This window comes from Capra hircus, chromosome 10, assembly GCF_001704415.2.
Source record: "Capra hircus breed San Clemente chromosome 10, ASM170441v1, whole genome shotgun sequence".
Classification (NCBI taxonomy): Eukaryota; Metazoa; Chordata; class Mammalia; order Artiodactyla; family Bovidae; genus Capra; species Capra hircus.
The window spans coordinates 16,374,597-16,401,248 of NC_030817.1; the positions used below are offsets into that span (position 1 = coordinate 16,374,597).

At 46.6% G+C, this 26,652-nt stretch overlaps 1 protein-coding gene across 1 annotated transcript; it reads right to left on the reverse strand.

The window, feature by feature from the left end:
• On the reverse strand, positions 3,746 to 26,338 carry BATF (basic leucine zipper ATF-like transcription factor). Its single transcript, XM_005686099.3, has 3 exons — positions 26,034 to 26,338; positions 23,675 to 23,779; positions 3,746 to 4,618 (listed from the first exon to the last, which is right to left on the reverse strand). Exons 1-3 carry the CDS (start codon positions 26,094 to 26,096, stop codon positions 4,409 to 4,411), a joined length of 378 nt encoding a protein of 125 aa, XP_005686156.1. The 5' UTR covers positions 26,097 to 26,338; the 3' UTR covers positions 3,746 to 4,408.

Below are 26,652 nucleotides of genomic sequence, written 5' to 3' on the forward strand. Positions count from 1 at the left end.
AAAAAAGATTTTCAAGAGGAATATGTCTCTATTCCTTTCGAGCTCCCAAGTCCCCTGGTACACACAATAGTAGACAGTCATCCACACGGTGAGGAGTCCATTACATACACACTGGCCACCAAGTGTAAAATGCACCATTGGGCATCATTCCCTCAGGCCAGGAACCTTGGGTACCTCTTAAAATGCTAATCCTCTGTGACGGAGGTAAAGATAATTTCGTCTGTCCCACCTTAGTGTTGGTCTTAGTTCATGTAGCCATCGTTGTCCCCCTTGGAATTTCTGGGCCACTTGGGAGCACCGACTCCAGTGAGGCGGAAGGAGGCCGGGGCAGCACAGAGAGCCGGCCTGTCTGTCCCAGGAAGAAATGGGGTCCCCAGCTGGCTGGGGAAGCTGCATGCGAGGCTGCAGCTGCAGCTGGGACATTGACTGGAGGTATGAATAAACACTGCTGGGAAGTTTGGGTCCAGCAGATGGCAACCCCGTGACCTCTGAGCTGACTTTACCTCCCTCTCTCTCCCCACCCACGCTTCTCAGCCCGAAGACCAAAATTCTGGCTTTCCTGTAATGTGTTTTGACACTATCTCAGGGAAGAACGCTGCAAGCGAGAGGCGAACACTGAGGACAACAGGAGCCTCTGTCAGACCGACAGATGAACGATGCGCCCGTTTCTTGCTGCACAGGGCGTTCACCTCGCCGGGGCGTTCCGCGGAGACATGGCTAACCCAGATCAGAATGACACGTTGGCAGGCCTCTGCAGGGCCACCCTCACACCCGGGCAAAAGAGGTCCCTGCTCTGGACTCCCCCCCATTATGGGAACTCCCCTCCTCCTGCTGTACCCCTTCTGATGGGGCCCTGAGTCCTGGGGACTGAAGGGATGTGCCTACCCAGAGCCCTCTGTCCCTTTAGACCATGCTCCATATTCCCAGCACGCTGGAATCCCCTGTCAGTGTCCCTAGCTGTCTTCCAGCAGCTGGAAACTTTTTCCCCGTATAACTCTTCACCAGAGTAGGTCAGACCCTGGTAGTTGCGCCCCTAGACCTGAGGGAGTGGCCCAGGGATGGCTTATGTGGAGGAGGGGTGTGGGTGGACTGGTCTTGTAGGCTGGTTATGTCCACTGACATCCGCGTGAGGCCTCTGGAGGAGCGGGAGGAGAGACGAGAAGAGGACAGGCCGCAGTCTCGGCTGTTTCTCCCTGCGGTGCCTTGTGCTAATACGAAGTTCTAAAGCATCGCAGCACTTTATATTCAAACCCCACCTTCCAGGTTGTGAGGAAAGTCTATTTATCAAGGCAAGAGAAAAGAGCATACTTTGTCTAACACAGTTAACATATTTTATAAGTTTGATATGAGTAAATATTTAGCCATAGGGTACGTGGCCTCTGGACTCTTGCTACAAGCCCTGCAAATATGAGAGGCATTTTGTTTGGTGTGCAGAGGGTTTTAAAAACTGGAGGAATTCATGTAGAAATTCTGATTGGGGGCTTTTCTTGGAAAATTGGAAGCTCTGGCCACGCTGGTCCTGAATTCCAGGGCAGCGTGGAATGGGACCGAGGGGCAGCTGTTTGCTTTCAGCAGGTAAGCGCTCATTGTTCAGTTTGCCACACTCCCAGCCACTCCCAATTGTCCGGCGTCCAGTGAGTTTCTTGTATTTACAGTGCCTCCCTGGGCCCTGGAGGGATTTATATGTGACTGGTCCACCCACCTGAGGGACTACCTCTGTCATGGGCAGGAGGCTGAGACAGAGCCTGGATGGTGGGACATCCGAAGTCAGCGCACTGGAAGTTGAGGCCTGTCTGTAGCTGCCCCTCCAGTTTCCCTGTGTGGCAATGAAGTCAGCTTTGACACTCACCCTAGCCTTCTGCAGTCTCTGTCGGACTGATCAGAAAGGAGAAGTGGAACTTCCCAGGCTCATTAGAAAGTAGCGAATGAAAGGGGAAGAGAAGTCCTTGCCGAGAGACAGGAGCGGCACACGTGAGCCCTACATTTCTGGTCATGGCTCCGGGTGTCATTCGGAAGGTGCCCGGCACTGGTCATGTGCCTTCTGCGGGGGGTTTCTGGGGGGAAATCACAGAGCTAGAGCAGGGGAGGGGACAACATCTCTGATTGGAGGGAGGCCCAAGAGAGGTCTGGTCCAGGAAGGGCAAGCTGGAAAGTTCTGCTTCCTGAGACTGAGAGAGAAAAATCAAATTCTAGTCAACGCAGGCCATATCTCAAGGGGCCATGGCGGCTTTGCTTTGTCTGTTAACACAGGTGTGGGAAGGAGCTACCCAGAGCATCAGCTACCAGAAACCAGGCCCTGAAGGAAATGGAGGACAGCTTCTTCTTGCCATAGCCCCTCATCCCAGGCTACAGCAAGTTCGTGCACTGGAAGGGGAGTCTCATTTACCAAGTTTTGTTGGGACACCAAAGGTTAAAATGCAGGATTCTGCAAGCAATGCTGATCCTTGGAAGAGGTCTTCCGGCCTGTCTCCAAAAAGCTCCGAGCTCCCTTCCGAACACTGGGCCTCCACAGGGAATCGACTTCAGGGATGAGAGCTCTATGGTGGCAATGCGCCTTCAGAGGCCCTTGGGCTGCACAACTCCCATAGTTAGGCCGCAGGGAGGTCAGGTGGCCATGTGACACTTCCAGGCCTCTGCAGAGTTTAGTAGTCACACTAGTCCAGCACTGGCATAATCCCAGGGGGTAGGAGAGACTTGGGCAAGCGGTCCCTGAAACCTTGCCTCAAGTCAACCAGAGCTGGCAGCAGGCAGGCCCAGGAGATGCTGGCAAAGGGGAGCAAGCTTGTTCCTCCCTTCCCCCCATGCTTGCTGCAGCCCAAGATGGCCACCAGCAGGGTGGCCACAGGCAGCGGCTCTGAAGGGCCACAGGGTGGGCTGTGGAGGCTGCTAAGGGGCTGCATCCGACACCTTCCATGCCAGTCCCTGTCATTTTGGGCCCCAGCTGGCTCATCAGGGGCCATGTGTATGTCTGGGGTGGGGTGGGGGAGGGGACAGGCCCTGCCATGGCTCTTGGGCAGTGGTGTGGGTGAGGCCAGAGGGCGCTTGGTCTGGGGATTTCTGAGGAGCAGGTGGATGTCCAAGCAGGAAAACCAGAGCACACTGGTTTCAGCTCTGCCAAAATTTGTGGGTTCGAAGCCCTGAAGATAATCCTGTGTTATCTGAGCCACATAACAGGACTGATGCTGAAGCGGAAGCTCCAATACTTTGGCCAACTGATACAAAGAACCGACTCATTGGAAAAGATCCTGATGCTAGGAAAGATCGAAGGCGGGAGGAGAAGGGGATGATAGAGGATGAGATGGTTGGATGGCATCACCAACTCGATGGACGTGAGTTTGAGTGAGTTCCAGGAGTTGGTGATGGGCAGGGAAGCCTGGCGTGCTGCAGTCCATGGGGCCGCAAAGAGTTGGACACGACTGAGTGACTGAACTGATCTGAGCCACTGCTGCTCTCAAGCTGTGGAGCCTTGAGGAGACAGCGAAGCTGTGTGTGTGCTATCCCGGCTTCCCAGGGGAGGTGGAGTCCTCAGCAGGACACTGGTGCCTGTCTCTGAAGCCGGGTTGCCCCACCAGAGAGGAAAGCCTTGCCTTCATGTGAGGTGCTCCTTGAGTTAGCAGTGCTCCTGGCGTGGGGCCAGGCATGCAGCAGCCCCCAGGGCTGGCCATCTGGACTGGGCTGAGTCAGCGCAGTCCTGTGAGAGGTGAGTACCAGCCTGAATGACCATCCCACTCCACTGCACCAGCCCTTCTCTCCTGCGGAGAATGACCCTAGAACCGTCTCAAGCTGACAATCTAGAAAGTATCACGCAATGAGGCATGGAAAGTGGGAGGTCGCATAGAGGCAATGTGGGGAGGGAAATGATGGAGATGCCTAGAGGAAGAACTGAAGACGCTTTGAGAAAACCCAGCTTCCCAAGTAGATGAACAAGCTGTGGGAAAGAACCGTATGAGCAGAGTCGCCAGACCTTTCAGGGCTCCTGAGCCCAAGGACCAAAAACATGACCCAAACCCCACAGAACTTTAGGTTTCAAGCCCTTGCCAGATTGGTTTCTTTTAACTCATTTATTTAGAAAAATAACCCTGCCCTACCCTCCTCCCTCTGGGTCACCGGACTTGGGCATCATGCTTGACCTAGCTTTGGGTCAGGCCTCCCACCCAGTTGAAGGTCCAGGCCCCTGGCGGCGGGTGGCCACGCTGCGGGCAGCTGCACACATTTCCAGTTGCCGTGCGTTCCCATCCCCGGGCTCTTGATCCTGGAGTCCGGCCTCGGCCTCTGGCTCTCTGCGTGGAGAGAGGGCGCTGACGGAGGAGGGCTGCCGGGCTACATACAGTCTGTGCGCCCCTCCCAAGACCCTGGGAGCAGCTGGAGACAGAGGCTCTGCTCTCTGCTCGCCCTCCCTCGGGGGAGCTCAGGGCTGGAAGCGCGGGGAGCTGACGTGAGTCTGGTGGAAGGCATGGGCGCTGTACACCACTTCGGGGGGCGAGGGCGCGCCGGGGGCCAGCACAGAGCACAAGGGCTCGTGGCTGTTCAGCACCGACGTGAAGTACTTCATCTCTTCCGTGAGCTGCTTGATCTCCTTCCGCAGCGCCGCGTTCTGCTTCTCCAAGTCTTCACTCTCCTGTGAGCGGAAAGGATGGACACTGCAGGTTACTATCAGGGCTCAGGGGAAGATTGCGGGGCGTGGAGGAGGCAGTGGGAGTTCCGCATTAGATTTCCACTAGCACGGCCAGGCAAGGGCATCGGTGACTTCTTCTGCACATGCGAGCGTGTGCACGCGTGCGTGTGTATTTGTACGTGTCATGTATGTGGATGGGTGCGGTGCTGTGTGCTGTGCTTAGTCCTGTCCTGTGCTCAGTCGCGCCCGACTCTTGGCGACCCATGGACTGCAGCCCGTCAGGCTCCTCTGCCCATGGAGATTCTCCAGGCGAGAATACTGGAGTGGGTTACCATGCCCTGCTCCAGGGGATCTCCCAACCCAGGGATCGAACCCAGGTCTCCCGCGTTGCAGGCAGATTCTTTATACCATCTGAGCCACCAGGGAAGCCCGTGCATTTGCATAAATACATGTATATTTGTACATGTATGTGCATAGCTGTTTAGATCAAACCATATGAAATTGCTGATATTTATTTTGACCTCGGAAAATGGCAGTTGCATTCGGTCCCAACTAACAGAGATATGTGTGTGTGTGTGAAGGCATGTGTGAACTGCATGAGTGTGCTCCTTTGCGTGCAGGTATATGCATAGGTCTCCATAAGTGTATATGAGAGTTGAGAGTGGCAAGTGCATGTCCAGGCCAGTGCATGACCAGCCAGAGGTGGAAAAATGGAATAGAGTTTGTGAGACTGACTTATACTAATTTCACTCTTTTCTGCTCTGTTACACTGGTGTGTTCGCCTAACGTTCCCAGCATTTGCATTTAGTCTTATGAATGGAGTCCTTGGTTAACTGTCTACGTCACCCAAATTCTAGAACATTTGGGGTCTTCTAAATGATAAACGGTCAAACTCCAGCTGAGTTCTCTCTCCCAGCAGCTTGTCCTGTAGAACTCTGGGTGTGGCCCAGCACCTGTGCTTTCTTTTTTTCCAGAAACACCTTTACCCCCTTGCTTCAGGGAACTATCAGATACATGCTAATCAGAAAACCTCAGGACACCCCTGGTGGTCCAGTGGTTAAGAATCCGCCTTCCAATACAGGGGATGTGAATTCAGTCCCTGGTTGGAAAACTAAGATGCTGCAGAACCCCTAAGTCTGCATGCCACAACCGGAGAAGCCTGTGCGCTGCACCTAGAGAGGAGCGCACATGTGCCAAAACAAAGACTCAGCACAGCCAAAGAGATTTTAAAAAGAAAGGCTCAGGGTAAAGAGCTCTGACTACCGATCACATCATTAATTAGTCAACAATTACACCCTGGTAATTAGCATTTACTGGAAAATAATCCCACCTTCAGAAAACCAGGGGAACTGCATTTCCAATGTGATTTTAATGTTCACATTCCTTGACTCAGATAGACCATCTTTGCTAATCATTGGTACCCACAGAGGAAGAAAAAATGGCACTGGAGATGCAAATAAATTACATTTCTGTTCAAAAAGTGACCTGCTATTTGGATTCCGGGTCTTATTTTTCTTGTTCTGTTTCACTTAGGTTAGTGTTTTCCAAGCTTGCCATGACATTAGAACTAATCTGAGGGCCTGATAAAAATATAGTTCCAGACACTTCCTGAAATCTAGAGGTTTGAACTCAGTGAGTTCAGAACTTGGGATTTGAATTCTGGGAATCTGAATTTTTAACAAATGCCCCAGATTATTCTAACCACCAGACAAGTTTGAAAACAATAGCTAGTAATGTTAAATGTGATAATAAATGTGTTCTAACTATCCAAGCACTTATTAAGTGCCTGGCATGGAGTATGAACTCAAGTGCTTGTTGATGGCATCAACCGATGGATCAGAAGTTGACTCAGAATTACAGTAGGCAGTGAGCATATGTGTGATAACTTGACATTTAAAATTTGCTTTAGAAAACCAGCTTCAGGTTAATGAGAGAGTTAGTTACACTGCTGACTGCCCTAACCCCTGCAAATGGGAGTTCTTTTGAAGTGGTAAGGAGAACGTGGCCTTATCCATCAAGGCAGCTTCCGGCAGTTTATACAGGACAGATGCTAGCATGCTCAACCTCAGCCTGGTATTTCCTGTGTGTGGCCCGGGGCTAGAAAATGCGTCCAGGTCAATACAAAGGAAAACTCCATCTCTAAAGCAGGATGGGGAGTTGGGATACCAAGAGCCAGGATGGTAGAGACAGGGGCACTGGCTGCTGCTTCTGCAAGGTGTGACCAGCCCATTCATCTCACCATTTGATTATTTCCGGGCACATCCCAGAGACAGGGCATCCCCTCTCTTTACCAAAAGGTAAGATAAAGCAACAAATGAGACTGGGGGGCGTTGGCAAGACGGGAACTGGGGGCCGGGAGTCCTGGCCCCTTCCTCTAGCCCTTTTCCTCGCCCCCTCTGAGAGTTTCCACTGGTGACAACATTTACTGTAAGTTCTGTGCTCCGAAGAGCCTGGGCAAACCCCGAGGCAGAAGGGAGGGGCGAGTAGGCGGGCCACAGGGACCAACCGCTCTGACCTTCTCTCCACCCAGAGGCCGGCCGGCTTTCGGGAAGTGACAGCGGGCTCTTCCTCCCTAAGCCAGCCCTGCTGAGCTCCAGCTTTGTCCTCTCCTTCTCCCTGCCCCTGGGAGATCCCGGAGCTCTAGGGGAGTGTTCAAAACCACCATGGCCTCTAACTAGAAAACAACCAGCTGTGACAAGAAACTTGTCTTTACCTTGGGAAGCAAGACTGCTTCCTGCCAGGGCCCCAGAGAAACCTGCACTGCCAGCCCAGGGGCCCTGCAGCCAGCCAGACGCTTCGCAGAGGAAGAGCCTGACTTCCCGCGCAGAAGCAAGCGGCTGATCTAGGGCTCTCATCCCAACCTGCCCCTGCCCGGCCTAAGTCCACTCCGACCCTCCCTGGGGCCCAGCATGCCCTGCAAAGGGTTCACACAGGGACACCTGGCTTAGGGACACCTGGGAGCAGCTCTCTACCCAGAAGTAGCATGATCACAGCCCCCCTAACTTCCCCCTGAATTCCCTATAGGGCCTGGAAACCGAGAACTCAGCAAGGGAAAAGGAAAGTAACATTTAGAAAGTAAATTTTAGCTTCTAATGTATGTGTCTTCTCCTAAGGTGGGGGGTGGGGGGGGGCGGGGCTGCCCTTGGGCTTCCACATAACCTGCTTTTTACTTTTGGGGATTCATTTAGATCCTTTAGGCTCCTTGCAATAACCCTCTGAGGTGGCTATGTACGGCCAGCCCTTATCATTATCTCCATTTTACAGATGAGGCCAACTGAGACCCTGGGAGAAACCTACTGTGCAAACCCCCCACTCCCATCCCTAAAGGAGTACAAGCTGGTGGCAGCAGCTGCTGAAACAAAGAGCTATAGATTCACCTAGAGACACTTATTTTCTAACTATCCCTTCCCCCACCCCACCCCTGACCCCCCACACCCATAAATTCGTTCTCAAAGTCTGTGAATCTGTTTCTGTTTGTACATAAGTTCATTTGTATCATCGACGTGTACACACTGCTATATTTAAAATGGATAACCAACAAGACCCTACCATATAGCACAAGGAACTCGGATAAGCGTTATGAGGCAGCCTGGATGGGAGGAGAGTTGAATGGATACATGTATATGTATGGCTGAGTCCCTTTGCTGTCCACCTGAAACTGTCAACTAAGCATTATTTATCAGCTCTAGTCCAATACAAACTAAAAAGTAAAAAACAAAAACAAATAAAAAGACGCATTTTCTCGGAGGTCCAGAAAGTTTGAGTGGGTGACTGATCCAAAGGCCCAGAACCAGGTAGATACAGAGCAGGGCTGGGCTCTCGGCTTCTCCAGCTTCAGTCCTGTGCTCCTTTTAGCCCACCCACTGCTTCTCTTGAGAGATTTGATGACTCAGGGTCTCTGGAGTCACTAAGATCACTAGCCTTCTAAGAGAAAACTGGGTCTTGGTTTGGTGATCCTTCAAGACAACGCAAAAACCCTGAGTTGGTCATAGTCTTCCAATGAGTTACTCTTGGTCATACTCTTCCAACAGAGCTAATCATCACCTCCCGCCCTGAGCTGGGATGGAGTCTAATGTGCAGCTACTCTGTGAGAGGGTTGACTTGGGGCCAGACCATCCCCAGACCACAGCATGGTCTGGAATACATGGCAACAGGGCTGGGGAGCTGGGGGGGCTCCATCAGGTAGCAGTGGACAGGGGTCTTGGTCCTGGCTCTGGCTGGGTGACCCTTGGTGACATCCTTTTCCTCTCTGAGCCGCAGTTGCCTCACTTTAAACCAGGAAGACTGGACCAACACATTGATTCTCAACCTTGGCACACACTAGGATCAGTGGGATCCCTGGAAAGTTTTACTGATGCCTGATTCTGATTTAATCAGGCTGGGGTGCACCTGGGCATTGAGTTGTTAAGGGCTCCCCAGGGAAGTCTAATGTGCAGTGAATGTTGAAAACCACAGGATTAGAAGTCTAAGCCCTCTCTAACTCTCAAATATTTCAGATTTTAAATGGACTACCTGTATGTATTAGCCAACTAGAGCCTCTGTTTGGAAAGGGTATTTGTGTGTTGGAAGCAGAGGTATGTAGACTCAATGTATATGAGATAGATAGCAGAAACCAAAAATTTAAACAAATAATCGAGTTTGAATTAATAATGACTAACATTTCTTGGGCGATACCATGTGCCAAGTACATTACAGTTACCATTACATTTAATCTTTGCAAGAACCCTATGTGGCAGATAATATTACTAGCCACATTGTAGAGAAGAGGAAAATCCAAGGTAGAGAGAAGTTAGGTAACTTGTTCAAGGTCACACAGCTTGTCAGTTGTAGCACCAGTACTTGAACTGAGACTGTCTGCCTTCAGAGCCTGTGCCCACCATCTTCTCTTGCCTTTGAAGTCTGCTTAAATCTTATGATATCTGGTAATTATCTCCTCTGAGGCCTCAGCCTGGTTGACTTTCCTATTTCATCTTCCCTCTCTTCCCGCCTCATGCAAATTGAGATGCTAATATTCACAATTCACCCTCACCTGTGAGGTTACTTGGTGCCGCCCTTACCATGAACCACAAACAGTTTGGGGGTGGCTAAGGAGGAGGTTTCTTGGGGGTGTGGGAACATTCTGGGAAATTCCCTAGTGGAGGGGCCAAGCAGGGGGTCACTGTAGAGCTCTTGAATGACGGGGAATCCCCAGGCAGGTCCCTTCCCCAGAGGGAAGCCAGTTGGGACCAAGGCTAAGGACAAACTCTAACCCAAGGCTCTAGTGGGGACTCTCCAGGCCTCCTTCGCAGGGCTTGGAGCGTCTTCCTGCCAGGTCTGGTTTCATGCCTTGACCTTCTCTTTGAGTTTTCTAATCACACTTTCCAGAAGGGTGAAAATAGTCCCTGTGTTTTTCTCCTCAACAGAATCTGCAGTTATTGGTAGGGTGACCTTTCAGCTCCCACCCACACTTCAATACGAGAGTGGTGTGTGAAGCTCACACCCAGCTCTTGGTTCAATTCCCAGCAGTCTGCAACCCACCACCCCACCTCCCTGCCCTCCCAGGCGGAACGAGGCTGCAGCCCACCATTCCCGGAGAAGTCCGTGAACCAAGAGGTAGGGCCTGTCCCAAGCCATAGTGGGATCTATGCTATGCCCCCACCAATCCTGGGGAAATAGCCCCACTCCTGTTCCTCACCTGAGGAGAAGAGAAGAATCACTAAACCACAGGTCTTTGCACTGAATTCTGGAGAAATCTACACTTCGGAGCCTTAAAGCTGAAGCTCCAGGACTGTCAGCACCTGGCCATCTGCTGACACTTAACTGCATCGGCCACGCCCCTAGGGCCCTGCCTGGGGTCCTCTCTTCTGTTCCTTCGCTTTCAGGACCAGGACTGCATTGACCTCATATATGAGAAACACTGTAAGATAGCTCACTCAACGTCTATCCCGAACTCCTTACCCCTGTTTTCCTCTAGAGAGGCTAGGAAAAGAATTCCTCAATTACCCAGCTTCCCCTGCAGCTAGATAGGACCATGTGACAGATTCTGACCAATGAGACATAAGCAGAAATACCGGGAGGGAGAGGATGAAGTTTCGCTTCCCCAGGGATAAAAGGGAAAGCCTCACCAGACAAAGGCTACCCTCTCTGGACACAGATTGATGCCTGGAGATTCAGGAGCCATCTTGCAGCCTTGAGGATGAAACCCCCCATCCTGAGAATGACTGCCCAAAAGAGAGAAGGAGCTTGGTTCTTTGATGACATTCTTGTACTATCCCTGGTCTGTCTACTTCTGAACTTCTTATTTGAGAAAAATCTAAAATACAAAAGGTGACTTGTTGATGCCTCTGTTGGATAGTTTTTCTATAACTCCTGACTGATACCTCAGGTTAGAAAGGATATCGTCCAGTTTTGAAAAACAAACTAATAATTTCCATCAACATCAAGGTCTGAACTGTTTTCTTTGGTTTTGTTTTAAGCTCCAGGTCTCTGGAACAGAGTGTCTGGGTATCTACTCACAAAATTGCCCCAGATTCACTCCACACATTGTACCACATGCATCGGACAGGCTTCTAAATGTCACAGCTCCCCAGTTCTCAGCCCTAGCTGCACACTGCAGTTTCCTGGAGAGCTTTTTTTTTAAAAAAAAAAAACAAACTTGATTCCTGGATTTTACCACTGAAATGTTCCAATTTAATTGTTCCAGACTGGGTTCAGGCATCAAGATTAAAAAAGTACTTGCCAGGTGAGCTTAATGAACACCAGCTTGAGAAGTATGTTCATAGTAGGTTCTTCTTGAAAATAGTAAAACAATATAAATATGTACAGTTTGACTTTGTTAAATTTATGATATCATATTTATATATTTACTTATATTTTGTTTTATTAAATGTATTTATTGTGTAACATAGTATAAATAAAATAAATATAAAGAACTTTAAAGAAGGAAGAGGACATTTCTAAGTCAAAATTTCTTCTAAAAGTAAATGGCTATTTAAGGCAAAGAGTCTTATAGTTGGTGAAAATTTCAAGTGGCCCAGAATAGTTCACTCTTATAGAAAGGCAAGAGGTAGAGGACTTATCAGAATCTCATTAATGATAACTTCATCAAATTATTTGTCCTATGGATTGTTAAGCTCGGTGAGGACAGGAGCCATCCTTGTCTTCACTGTTTCATCCTCAGTGAAGGACAAAACACGGTCTGGAGTGAAAGAGAGTGCTTTATCCTGGGACTGTGCCTGGCATACAGTGAAGAGATCAGTAAAATCATGTTTCTTGATTGCCAACTTGGAGTCTGTAATAATTTACCAAAATCTGAGACCTGCATTGGAAGAGTCTGCTAAATTTGTGATATCCATGAAATTTCCCAGGGAGTGTTTAACCAAGCATTTAAGTACATTTATTGCTTCTACTTTTAACTCTAGAAGAGTTAGTTACAAATGAGTGTTTGGTGGTGGTTTAGTCGCCGAGTTATTTCTGACTCTTGTGACCCATGGACTGTAGCCCGCCAGGCTCCTCTGTCCATTGGATTTCCCAAGCAAGAATGCTGGAGTGGATTGCCATTTCCTTCTCCAGGGAATCTTCCCGACCCAGGGATCGAACTCTGGTATCCTACATTGCAGGTGGATTCTTTATCAACTGAACCATCAGGGAAGCCCACAAATGAGTGTGAGAGATTTTTTTTTTTTTAAGGCCTGCTTAGCAACATTTTTCTTCCCCAGACTGAAGCTGTGGAGTGGAGGCAGCTGAATTACAGCACTGTCAGAACCCTGCATGCAATTTCCCTGGCCTCAACTTAACCTGTCCCAACCAAATGAAGCAAAGGAGACCTGCCCAACTGTAGTGAAAAACACAGCCAGGCAAACAGTGTTCTTAAAGTTTGTATAAGCAACTGGAAAGAAGGGCATACATTTTCATATATGATAGTACTTCTGATATCTTCATGTGATTGATTTATAGGAAAATACTGGCCTCTCTGCATTAAACAAATAAAATCTTCTCTCCAATGCAAAACTGACAAATGCCTTGTTGCTTTCTTTTGACGTTTGCTCTCGAATTATTTCGCAAACAGCCCAGTGAGGTGTAATTGCTTTACATTTCGTAGGTCAGAATTTAGGTTCAGATATCTGCCCTCTCCCTGTCCCCACTGGATTTGAATTCATTTTACTGAGGCCCCCACCCCCACCCCATCTGGTTCCTGCTCCCTGGGGCACAATGGCCTCCCCCCCCCCACTCCCCCACCCACCCCCAGTTCCTCTTCTTGAGCTCACAGTCCTGGGCCCCACAAGGCATTTTTCTGACCCTTGACAGGCCCCACAGAGTTTGGCCTGAAGGCTCTGCAGATAGCACTCTCTCCCGGGATCTTCCCAGGCTCCTTCCCATGACTCTTCTTCGATTTCAGATGTCAGGCCCTCAGAAGGACCTTCCTTGACACCATTCCCAGCCCTGTCCTTAAGTCACTGTTAACACTGCACCATTTGGTTTCCTTTAAAGCCCTCCTCACTTTGTGTGATTAGTGAAATGCTGCTGCTAAGTCACTTCAGTCGTGTCCGACTCTGTGCGACCCCATAGACGGCAGCCCACCAGGCTCCCCCGTCCCTGGATTCTCCAGGCAAGAACACTGGAGTGGGTTGCCGTTTCCTTAGTAAATAACAATTGGTCGGTTGATCTTCCAGTGTGACTTCTGATTGAATGTCCCTGAAATCAGGGACTCAGTCTGTCTTGCCCCTGCTGAACTCTCAGCACCTAGGGAAAAAAAAATACCCATAGGAGGCATTTCATGTACACTCGTACAGCAGAAAGAATCATTTCTGTCAACATAAGCTCCGGTACTCGGAATATGGCCTTTGCTTTTGTCATTTTCTGGACTACCGCACCCTCTTAGCAATGGCATATTTCTGTGTCAGCTGAGTAACTGGAAAATATTTTAGTGACAGGGTCATCCCGTGCAGGAAATTGCCTTCTAGCACCAGGAATCTAGCCCCCTCTAGTTGGCTCTGAACTTAATCTTTACTCGTGAGTTTCCTAAGAGCCTTAGGTCATCCTCCTTGGTTCCCCTCAATCTAGTGTGACCAGATGTTTACTGGGACACTCCCAGTTCATAGTATGGTCCTCGTGTAATTTTTTACTAGCGCCTCTTTTCACTCTCAAAAATGTCCCTGTTTGGAAGATAAATTATGAGATCTCCTACCAAAGCCTTTCTCCTAAATTCTGACTCAGGGATGCCTTCGCTGTTCTCATCCTCAGTGTCCACCAGAATTCACTCAGGGTCTATTTGACCATTTTCTAATTTTTTTAATAAAAAAATATAATATAAGTACATTAAAGATATATTTTTAAAAAATATACCCACCCATGATTCTAGTCCTCTAAACACAACCCTTTTCATTTGTACGTGTTGCCATCTTGTCCTTTTTAACAAAGAATAGCAACCAAAATGTCCAGCATTAGAAAGCCATGTAAGGCAAACAGTTGGTCATCTGTTTGTTGATACAACCATTACAATAATAATTATGGTGATTTCTGTAAGTGTGACAAAATGATGACAGAAAAGAAAATACAAATTTGTATATATACTTAGAGTATACTTACAAAATCACCATATAATTATTATTTTAATGGCTACATCAACAAACGGATGATCCACAGTTTACCTTAAGTGGCTTTCTAATGCTGAACATTTTGGTTACTGTTATAAATAATGGTATAGTGAACATCTTGCAGTCCTTGGTTAGTACTTTTATAAAGGGTTGTGTAAGATATACAGTGTCATCGGCCATGAATGTATAAATTAATTATTACAACAACCTTGTTGGGATTTAGGTGTTATAATTTTAGGTGGGTTTTTTTTTTTTTTTTTTTTGGCCTTTCAGTATGGCACTGGGGATCTTAGTTCCCCAATCAGGGATCAAACCCATGCCCCCTGGGCAGTGAAAGGTCAGAGTCTTAACCACTGGACTACCAAGAAAGTCCCAAGTGTTGTAATTTTAAATAATTTATTTGGCTAACAAACTTTTGGAAAGTTTCTTAATTTCATTTTAATGTTACAAGTTATTGATTACTAAGAAGAAATAAATTTCTATAAATGTATTCCCTAGTATAGCATTCTCAACCAAGGACAATTTTGACCCCCCAGGGAACATTTGGGAAGATTTAGAAATATTTCTGATTTTCAAAACCAGAGGGGTGAGGTGGTGCTACTGGCATCTAGTGGGTAGATTTTAGATTTTACAAAGCTGGAGACCAACCCCCTCCCACACACACAACAAAGAATTGTCCAACTCAAAATGTCAATATTGCCGAGGCTGGGAAACCCATGGTGTGTATTGTTTTCACAATCAGAATAGAAAATTGGGTTATATTCATTTCAGTAGGAAAAAAAGGTTACGTAAGCTTTCTGTTCATAGCCTTTGCCCACTTACCTATTGGCATCTTGAGGTTTTTCTTAAAAAGGCTGTTCTTTCTATACTGTATTAAATCTGAGTTTATTTAATTTGACAGAAATATTCCCCTAGTATGTCATTGTCCTTTTGATTTTGGATTACACCTTTAAGATCTTTTTTAAAATAAAGGAACTTTGACTTCCCTTGTGGTCGACTGGCTAAGACTCCGAGCTCCCAATGCAGGAGACTGGTGTCCAGTCCCTGGTCAGGGAACTAGATCCCTAAGACCCAGCACAGCCAAATAAGTAAATAAAGGAACTTTTAAATTTAGCTCCTTTCAACCTGGGACTCTCTGCCTTTCTGGTCTCTTACTATGTGCTTGTGCTCTGTTGCTGAACAGTGTCTGGACTATTCACATGTCCTGGTTAATGGCCTACTTCTTAACTCACCCTTTGCAAAAGGACGTGTGAGAACACCATCTGCAGAGCAAAGTCCTGCTCAGCAAAGGGGCACAAAAACAAAAGCAAGTGGTGGGAAGGCAGGAGGTTTCGTTTCTTGGGTGTCCTTGAGGAAGACAGCAGCGTCCTCACCAGTAATACATACAGCAGGGTGACCTGGAGCATCTCTGAGTTTCTTTTTAATTCTGCGATTCCATCAAGAAGGGGGCATGACCACAGTTATGGTTAGTCCCTCTACGAACTCCCGTATGGACCCATGGCAGGGTCCCCTACAGGTACTCCGCAGTCTGAAGGGGGCTTTGTCCTGTGGAACCAATCTATGGAATCCCCCTAGGACTCGGGGGGCCTGACTGAGTCCTACAGAGGAAACTGAGTCTACCCCAGACCAGCTTGGGGTTTGGTGAGACTCCCTCATGCTTTCCAAGAGAAAGTAGTCTGGTAGCCACTGAAAACAGCTTCATGAAGACTTCAGCTGAGTGAGTGCCACCAATCTCTAACCGGGACATGTAATCACATTCAGACAGAAATTCCTTATACTGCCGAATACGCCTGCTGACCGTAACCACGCTGACCCCTCATTAGTAGGACAAGCAGTTGGTGGGGGGTGAATTCCTCTGTGTGTTTTTCCTTCCCAAATGAGAATCGTCAAATTTTTATTCTGATTTTTAAAACGGTACACATTTATTATAATAAAAAGAATTACAGAAAAGTACCAGGAGTAAGGTGACTTATTCAAATCTCAACCACATAGAAGTAGCCACAGTTAGCATTCTGAAGACTGTTCTTCCAGACATCTCTTATGCATGCAAACATGCCCCAAACCACAGATTTTACATCAAGAGGATTATACTCTGCATATTCTTTGTCACTTGCTTTGCCACTCAATGCTATGTCATTAGCATCTTTCTGTGTTGATAAACACGGATCCACTTACTCATTTTTAGTGATAGTACAGAATTCTAGTGTATGAATGTGTCATAATATACTTATCTCCATAGCTGGGCATATGTCGAATTTTAGAGTAGTGATAAAGTGTATGCTGCTGCTACTGCTGAGTCGCTTCAGTCGTGTCCGACTCTGTGCGACCCCAAGACGGCAGCCCACCAGGCTTCCCCGTCCCTGGGATTCTCCAGACAAGAACACCGGAGTGGGTTGCCATTTCCTTCTCCAATGCATGAAAGTGAAAAGTGAAAGTGAAGTCGCTCAGTCATGTCTGACTCTTAGCGACCCCACGGACTGCGGCCCATCAGGCTCCTCCGTCCATGGGATTTTCCAGGCAAGAGTGCTGGAGTGGGGTACCATTGCCTTCTCCAGATACAGTGGATACTGTTCACAAATAATGAATTGGCCATCTTTGTGTATCATTTTTTCTTCAAACTCCTGTAGGTGGAATTGCTCCACCAAAGAGCAGGATGTTAATATTTATTGCTACACAACTTTCTTCGAAAATGGTCTCAATTTTCTCAGCTGGGCCTAATGGAGAGAAAGTGTCAGCTCTGAAGGATGCTGCTTAAAGAACAAAAGAAAAAAATTCAGGAAGGGGTTCAAGGAAGATGAGTCTTCACGAGAGTCCAAAGGATGAGGCTGTGTTGCCTAGTGGTTAGGAAGATGGGTTCTGAAGTCAGACAGACCCAGTTACAAACTGTGTGACCTTGGACAAGTTACTTAACCTAATACAAGAATGACAAAATAAGGTTTTTGTGCAGATTAAACGAGATAACGGCAGGTAGAGCACACACACACAGTGCCTGGTATATAGTTGTGTGTTCAATTAATGTTTTTAATATAAAGAAGTTCAGGGCAGCAGAGGCACAAGAGAAATGTCCTTCCATGGATAGTTCACTGATTTTACACTGAACTTCTTTAGGCTGGAACTAGTAAGAACATTCATTCTTTCTGTGGTTTTCATTTTGCTTTATTTTTTTTTACCTATGACTTCTCTATACCAATAAAACTTAAGGTATAATCTCCGAGAGGGAGGAAAAAAAAAACCTGATAGAATGAGAAAGAACCGTAAACAGTCTTCTTGCCCAGGCCTTACCAGAAGTCCAAGAACAACACTCTTCTTCTAAGGAGGCCTGAGAAGTGAGCATCTTTGCTGAGCTTTGCTTCTTCCATTACTTAATTTTCCTCCAGTTATAAAAACTTCATTTCTCACAGCATCAGCTTAATTCCAGACATAATTTACCCTCCTGAAATTTGCTATATATGACATTAAAGATCTACCCTGAACCTTTAAATCTTTCTCTTTTTTTTTAAATTAGTATGAGATCTTTCACACTAGAGGCAGCCCCAGGCAAACACCCATTCCTCCTCCAATCTAAGTATCTGAAGTTCCAGCTTCCAGATCTGACCCTGTAACTCTGCTTTGCTTCCAGTTCCATCCTCAAGGCCAGATCTGACTTGTCAACATCATAGCTCTGGGCTAATATTACTGCCTTTCCATCGCCTCCTCCACTTTTAGCCTTTTCATGAACACAGCTTCTCAATTGATCTCAGTTCTCTTTCCCACTGACCTGGGACACAGACTCAAAATCCTTCCTGCTACAAGGCACCAGAGTATCCTACAATTACCAAGATAACCACACAAATGAAACTGATTCGCTGTCCCTTACAGTGGCTTGTTTAGTGCTGGAGACCTTAAGATTACTCATTAGAAATCCCAACTGACTGTTGTCCCAAAGGACTGAGATATTTATGCACGATGTTCAAGGGATAAAACATCACAGTGGAAGACTATTCAATGTTTGAGATCAAATTAGAAAAGAAGTCATTCTAATGCACATGTAATAATGATCTATATTGGGAATTTAATATCTATATTATATAAATAAAAGCACATAATAAAAGCATCCAAACTATATTAAAAAGTACAAAAATGCAAAGTATCTCTCTTCTGCGTTAGACCTTTTGTCCTACTTTCAGAAATATGTATCATTAGCAATTTGGGGGGAAAACCTACTTGAAATTTTTTAAGCTTATATGCATATGCACATATGTGTTTTTATTTACGTTAAAGATATGCATGGAAGAAAACTATACTCCAGACTCATACTTATTCACTGAAGAGTATAGAAGCTTGATAATCTTTTCAGAGTAGCACATTCAGATTTAACTTGTAATTTTAATACCTTCGTGGTATTCCACTGAATAAACCAACTCTAGTTTATCGAATGAGTCTCTTACTGATGACCATTGAGCTTGTTTCCTGTCTTTGCTATGACAAGCAATGCACCAAGGGTTATATCTACATATACATAATTGTGTAATCAGTGAATGTTTGTAAACAGATTCTTAGATGTAAAATTGCCAAGTTACCGTGTATGCGCACTAGTAACTTTGGACATGGTCAAACTGCTCCCTAATGGAGTTGCACCTAATTATACTTCCAGTGGTAGGTGGTGGTACCTGCTTCACCATCATCTTGGCAACATGGTCTTTTAGCAACATTTTCTGTCTTTGTCAGTCTGGCAGAGAATGTAACTGTTGCTTTAACTGTCATTTTCCTAACTGAGGTCTAGCAGCTTTTCTGTATTTATTTGCCATTTATTTTTCTCTTTCTTTAAATTGCCTATTCTTATTATTATTCATTTTTTCTTTTGTTTGTAGATCATTTTCTTATTCATAAGGGCTCTCATATATTAAGCTAATATGTCCTTTTTTGGTCATATATGTTGCAGGTATTTTTCCCAGTCTTCACTTGCTTTTGATTTTACATATTAGGTACTTTGAACTGTATAGACATTTTCACTTATGTATAAAATACAGTTTTTATTGATAAATGTGTATCAATCTTTCCCTTTATGGCTTCAGGGTTTTTCATTTTATCTGGAAGACTTCATTCCAAGATAAATGTTTTTAATGCTTATTTTTCAAATGTCTTCAATTTTTTCTGTATGTAATCTATATGCATTGTAAAAGAAGTGAAGACTCTAGTTTTTTTTTTTTTAGATGACCAACCAGTTTTCCCAACACAATTTATTGAGTACTTCATTTTTTTCTCGTTTCAAATGCTATCTTAGACATTTTGCATTTTTACTTGTGTCTTAGGAACTAACACAAATTTGAGTCTATTTGTTTTTGAGTCTATTTGTTTGAGTTTGTTTGGAGGTCTACTTCTATGTTCTATTCTGTCCAATATTCTATCTTTTCTACATTGTTTTGATTTCTATATTTATAATTCACTTTAATATCTTATTCAACGAATTGTCTCTAATTACCCTCTTTTTTTAGAATTTTTCTAGAAATTCTCACATGGTTATTTTTCACAAGGTATTTAGAATATCTAATTTAATTTCCTCTAATACCCAGAAAATCCTTTTTTATTGAGATCACATTAAATTAGATAAATTTCTAAATTAATTTAAGGAAAATTGCTATCTTTATATAAGACATATTTTTTCAATTATTTGAAATTTTAAAAATCACCTAGAATAATTTTGAAGCTTAAAACAATTAAACCCTGTATTTTTTTTGTTAAATTTATTCCTTCTTTCCATTTGCTGTTCTTGGTATTGTAAATAGAATCTTTCTTCCTATTAAATTTTTAAATCTAGTTTGCATAAGAAAAGTTATTACTTTTTGTGTTAACTTTGAAAGCTGACTGGGTTCTTATTATTTTTAATAGTTTTTAGCTGATTATCTTGGATTCACTTATTAGTGACTAATACCTTTTGAAAGTGAATGGCTCAAAATATGACTTTCTCCTTTTTAATCAATACCTTTACTATACCTAACGGACTCTACACTTGACCGCGGGAGAAAATGAACTGAGTGTGCTGAGTGCTGTGTGAGACACCAACCAAATGAGAATTAAAAAACAGAATGTGGGGAAATTCCTTGGTGGTCCAGGGGTTAGAACTCTGAGTTTCCACTGCAGGGGGCACAGGTTCGATCCCTGATCTGGGAACTAGAATCCCACATGCCATGAGGTGCAGCAAAACAGACATAATGTGGACACTGTTGATATTACGATTATGAAAAGGAGCTCCTCCTGATTTGGTTAATGTGAGTGGTAGTCAAGGCCAGAGATGTTATCACACTGGCATGAGGTTAAACCGCTTGTTGAAAGCACCAGCTTCCCTACTCCGCTCTTTTAAAAGCAATCTACATACAGTGTGTTGATGAAAATCACTTATAGGATAGATACTGAAAATGCTAAATAATAGGTATTCCTCTCTCTCACTGGAGAAACAGAATAATTTTTTTGCTATTTTAAGAGAAATAATAGTGACAAAGTTGAAACCGAGAAATCAGTTGTTACCCCAGCATCTAAGAGGCTAGCATACTAATACAAAGGTGGTCCTTATTTAGGACCACAGTACTTTCTAAACCCTGGTCTTTTACATCTTGTTAGGTGAGCCCTATGGCTGTGTCTTTGGGCCAGAGAATGGTTCCAGAGCCTCAACATGTGGAGACAAGCATGGAAAGGAGTCAAGGGTGCACCAGGCACCCAACCCTAAGAATGCTGGTGGTAAATAGAAGGCCTTCTACCTGAATCACAAACATGATTAAGAGGATAATGGATACAGAAGATAGGTGATTATTGTCTGAGAGGAAATGAACGTTTCAGATCACAATCAAGCTCTCTGTTTGATGGTGGCAGATTTGTATGTTGCCGCCAAATTTCAGATCACAGCCAAACCCTCTGCTTAATGGTGGCAGATTTATATGTTGCTACCAAAAGCTTCTACCCAAAGTCAAGAAACATAAGCCACATTGGTTGCAACACACAGGCTTGCTGTATAAACTCTGAGGTGTTCTACTCACTGGTCAAAAAGTGAACGTGAATGCTATGGTGCTCAGAAGAAAGGAGTGGGGAGGAGTCTGTCCAGGTATGGCAACGATGAGAACATTCTAGAGACTGAGGGCAGGGGTTTGAGTGTGGACATAGTGACTACATGACTTGGGTCTCCATGGACCTCCCAAACCCCAGAGCGTGTCTTGGTATAGTCTTGACTAGTATAATCAGATGGGCTACATCTTCTGGCTCAAACTCTTTTTTTGCAAAGAGAGGCAGCAGAGTCAGTGTTGAAAACCTTGCCTTAGCAAGGAAGCATGCATGTCACCCTCACTGATATGTCCCCACAAGTTGAAGAAAGACCAGGGGGTTGAGTTCCCAGGGAGACAGAGGCACAGCTCGAGTTAGGGAAGACTCCTCTGCTCCTACTGGGAGGCAGGGGGCTCTCCATCACTAGGCGTGATAGGCATACTTTGGGGATCATGTCCAGAGAGTGTTGTAGAGATTCTTGAGCACCAAAAGTGTGTCTGAACTTTCCAGCCTTTAAGAAATCTTTCAGCCCTGAGATCCTGTGATTTATATATAAATATAAATTCAGATGCATAAAACCTTAGTTATAGTCATCTTATTTCTTATAATGATAACTATCTTTAATATTACTCTTATTATACTTAAAAATTTTGAATAGTTATGCTATGCCTAGGAGGACTGAGCTTGAGCTGTTCATACGCACTCTATCTATGAGGTACTCATTGTCCCATTTTCCTGATAAGGGAACTACAACTAAGGGGGGTAAAGAACATCTCCACAGTCTAAGGTGGGTCATACAGACAGTGAATGGCAGAGCTGGGACTCACACCATGTCCTTATGATGGTGGCACTGCTGAGCAATACATAATTTCCTCTTTTAAAAATATTTCAAACTTATAAAGCCTATAGCAGATTTCCAGTTTCAGAACATTGTCTACTTATACCAAAAGATAGACTTTATCCTTACTAATTTTATTTATTTGCTTGTTCTAAAGAATACTGAATAAGAATCAGATGCTGATGCAGGCAAAGTGAGCAATCATAGATTTTTCAAGCCTAAAAGAGTAAATTGGAGTGTCGTGAGCCCCTAAGCCATGGTGAAATCATGGAAAACTTATCAGCAGCAGGGCCACCACCAGCTTAACGTTTACACTACTGATCACAATTACCAAAGAGAACAGACTTAGTGTTCATCCATTCTTTCTTTCAACAAATATTCATGAGTATAAAACTACATTAGTATGCATTGGAAGACATGTTGAATACATTTCAAATAAAACATGAGCAACCAATCAGAGATCTTCACACTATCTGCTCTCTGCTTCCTTACAAAGTTAAAAATGGTATCTTTTTACCTAAAACTGCATCTTACTTTTCCTTGATGGGATTAACACAGTTATTCTTTAACTGACCAGTTACCAGGCTAATCTTTCAAGTAAACGTAAGTATATTCATTTTTTATGCCAATTCCCCTTTTTATCATTGGAATGAATTCCTGGGGTGCTAGGGGTCTGGGAATGGTTCGGGGTGGGGGGCAGTGTGGGGAAGGATGAGAAAGGACAGTGTTGCTAGAGGAAGGGGCTGAAGGGATAGAAGAGAAAGGAGCTAGTGGAATAAGGGTTGATTGAAAAGGAGCAAATTAAAGGGCAGGGTGAAGAGAGTAAGGTGGTAAGGTGAGGGAGATGAGGAGAAGACTTTTCTGTAACAAGCACACAGCCACGATTTGTGAACACTGACCAGGATCTTGCGCCGCTGGAGGAAATGCAGTTCTGATCGCCCAAGAGCCCTGCTCAAGCCAGGGGTCAGGGCTTCCCTAGAAAGTGCAAGACTGGAGGCAACTCAGTCAGGATGATGACTGTGCCAGATACGTGCCCTCGCAACTGTATCATTCACAGACCATCTCGGGGTATCATCAAAATAGAAATTTTGAAATCAAACCTTAATAATCTTCAGAAAAGAAGTTGTGAGGTGCAGCAGCCTGTGGACCTCATTGTCCCAAATGCAGGGCTGGGAGTGGCCGCCCTGCTGGCCTCCCAGGGGATGGGACTATATATATGTGCTCCTAGCACTGTGAGATGACAGACTCCCCCAAAGCACATGACACCTTCTGAATTGCTCCCAAAGGCAGTCGTGACTTCTGCTGTCTGGGTCCACGCGGGATGGAGCTGAGGTTGTCCCATCCCTGAGCAGGTGGGTCCCTTCCACCAGACTCTGGGCTGCCCACACTCAGCTCCTTTCCTCCACATGCCATCCTGGGGCTCATTTCTCTTTCAGCCTCCTGGCCCATTTCCTGCGACAGAATCTTCTCCATGCACCCACTCCACCTGCATCCCTCACCCTCCACTGACACCCCCCCCCACACACACACACACATCTCCCCACAGGCAGACTCAAGGCTCCGTCCCGGCGTCCACAGGTTGGTGGGGAGTAAAGCCTACAGTCCAAGAAGATGAAGAGAGGTCTGAACACTCACCAGGTGGAGGGTGTCGGCTTTCTGTGTCTGCCTCTGCCGGCTCTTCTGGGCAGCGATGCGATTTTTCTCCCTTCTCTGAACCTTTCTCACATCATCAGATGAGTCCTGGGGAGCAGAGATGATGAGAATTAGGGGAGTCTACTCTCTTCTAGCTGAAGCCGCCTCTCATGGTGTTTGGTATCCTGCCATCCACTCTTCCATTTCTTCATCGTTATTTGCCTGTCCACACCCTGGTGACCAAAAGGCTGAACCCAAAAGGGAACCCTTCCCCACACTCTGTGAAACTCTCTTGTGTCTCTGTAGCTTTGGCCAGAAGATACAGGAAGACTGCAAAAGAGCTTGAGGCCTCAGGAGGGCTGAATTTGGAAAAAGATGGTTAAGGCGATGAAGTATGTTTCATCACCTCTCCTCTTCAGGGCTGCTCCACCCTTACCCTGTTACTTCTGGCCTAGAACCTTCTTGTTTTGTTTTGTTTTTTTCTAAAATGTTGTTGAGCACTCACTATGTGCTTGCTTCTGTGCAAGTGTTTTTCCCTGAGGTGCTCTTGTTGAATCCCCTGGTTTGATGAAGTTGATGTGAGTATCTGCATCTTACATGGGGGAACAAAGGCTCAAAGAGCTTGCCCAGGGGCTCACAGTACTCTGGCAAGATGCATCCTCCAGTGCTGAGTCTGATGCCTCTCCAAGCCACTCCCTCATCCACTACCAACTGCTTCTTCCCTGGTGTGACCCCTTGGGGCTTCTGTTGCCTAAACCCCTGCCCCGCCCCAGTCTGAGGTCCCCATCCCAGATCTGCCTCTTTGCCCCCTGCATTCCCTTCCTTACACTCAGTGACCCTGACATCCCCCAGGGCACCCTGAGCACAAGGCCTAGTACAAAGTGGAGACTAGGAACAGTTTTAACGACGGAGATGACCTGGCCCTGGCAGGTAGGAGACGGGTGCTTAGGAGGACCCGGGGACCTTTGGTGTCATCTGAGTGCCTCCCACAGATGGGCGTGTGCTAGGTTAGCTCTGGCTTTGCCCAGACGCTACAGGGTAAGTGTAGAAGTTTGACCAAAACCCTCCTACACCCCCAGCTGTGTGCCATCTCGCATCCCTGCAGGCTGGAGGGACACAGTTCCCAGGACAAGAGTCTGCCCTCCCAAGCATATGTCTCACCAACGGGCCCAGTACTTCCAGGCCATTGCAGTCAGAGGGCAGTGGGTTAGGTAGGAAGGAAGTGCTCTTCCTCTCAGGAGGCTGGGGAGCCGGGTCAGCACGAAAGCCGTGAGTAATTTCCTTCCTAAGAAGAGCGCAGACGTCCAGGCGGTCGAGCCAGGGCTGCAGTGTCTGTCCTCTAGAGGCCTCCACTAGGACCCCTTCCTACCTGCCCCTCTGCTGTCAGGCATTGATGACAGAAGCTGTAGTATATGTTTGTATGCTTTTATTCGGGCGGCAGCGTTTTCAAGGCCCTCTCGGACACCCGTGCGAAGGAAAGAAGGCAGTTTTTAAACCCCGAGTTGGAGAAGACTTTGTCCTCCACCATGGTACTGGAGGAGCAGGGAGAGGGCTTCCTGTGGAGAGGGCTATCAAGGAATGCGATAAGGAGAAAGCCCCGGGAGATGGGAAGCAGTCAGTATGCTCTGGTGCTTTTTCTTTTTTTCTTTTAGCAACCCTCAAGCTGAAAATTTTTGAGTTGGAAGTTACAATCTTAGACACCCAGAATCTCCACCCTCACCTCTCTAGTTTCCCCAGAGCTGAGCTACAAGGGAATAATTTCAAGTGCCCAGAACCATCTCCTGATTCATTTCCTTCCTCCTCCAGCCCCCCTCGCCCCCTCCTGTGCCAGCAACAGGTTCTGTGCTAGGAGGTAAGATAGATCCTTCTGAGCTGGCCTGGGGTCCTCCTCCTTCTAACTTGCCTCCCCCCACCCCATCCCTTTCCTCTCCTCTTCTGCCGGCTGTCTCCTGGGCAACCATGTAGCTTTCAGGGCGTGCGTGCCCTCAGCCCGCATCAACGCTCCTCCCCACTCACTCTGCTACCGCCTTGGAGAGAAGTAGACTCTCTTCTGAGAGACCAGAGTTATTTGGTGCCCATTCCCCTCTCGGCTTCCTAGAAAGCTTCCTGGGATGGGACCCCAGGTGAGGTGAAGGCGATGGGTACCATCAGGGGACGCGGAGAGCAACCTCTGGCAGGAGGGGCGGAAGGATGAGGGTCTCCGCCCGAGATGCACGGCTTCCCTGCAGCCCTTGAGTCTCACGGGATGCTCCGGCCATCTCCTGGCCCCTCAGCGTCCCTGGGCAGAGGCCCAGGAAGCCTGGCCCTCTTCCTGCTGCCCCAGAGAATCAGGAGGGAAGAGGAGGGAAAGGCAGGACCCTACCTGTTTGCCAGGGGGTGGAGAGCGGCTGAAGCTGGAGTCGCTGCTGTCGGAGCTGTGAGGCATGGCCACCGTCTTCCGGGCTCTCCACGCAGCCCCAGGCGCCTCGGGGCTCCCCTGTCACCAGCCGGCCTCCCTTCCTGACTGCTCCCCCCGGGCCAGCAGCCCACCCCCCTCCGCAGGGCCCTCCTCTGCCCGCCTTGCCACCGCCCCTGACCCCTGCGTCCTCCTCGCTCCGGGGTGCAGAGGCTCTGCTCCCCACAGGGACATGTCGCTTGCCTTGGGGCTCGCGCCCTCTCTCTCTCTTGTGGTTTCTGGTAAGTCGCGCTGGAAGTCACATGGGCGGAAATTTAAGTTAGAAGTTAAATTGAGAGAAAATACATATCTGGGAAAAGACTCACCGAATTATGTGAAAGAAAGAAAAGAAAAAAAAAAAAAAAAAGATACACAAAACCCCAGAGGCCTTCCGACAGTTTGAAAGGCAGAACAGCTCACTTCAATTGATGAAGATAAAAAGAGAAAAACAGCCCAGGGAGGGAAAAACCCCAGCCAGAATTAGCAAGTCCATCTTCTGTCAACACGGGCAGAAAGAAGAGGACAGCAAGGAAAGAGTTTCCATTGT

Bases quoted from the DNA above. Each gene is read 5' to 3' on its own strand.
- BATF (XM_005686099.3), bottom strand. From the start codon at position 26,096: ATGCCTCACAGCTCCGACAGCAGCGACTCCAGCTTCAGCCGCTCTCCA. The intron at 23,780-26,033 runs GTAGGGTCCTGC...TCTGCTCCCCAG, and splicing joins CTCCACCCCCTGGCAAACAG to GACTCATCTGATGATGTGAG. The intron at 4,619-23,674 runs GTGAGTGTTCAG...TTCCGCTCACAG, and splicing joins AAGCCGACACCCTCCACCTG to GAGAGTGAAGACTTGGAGAA.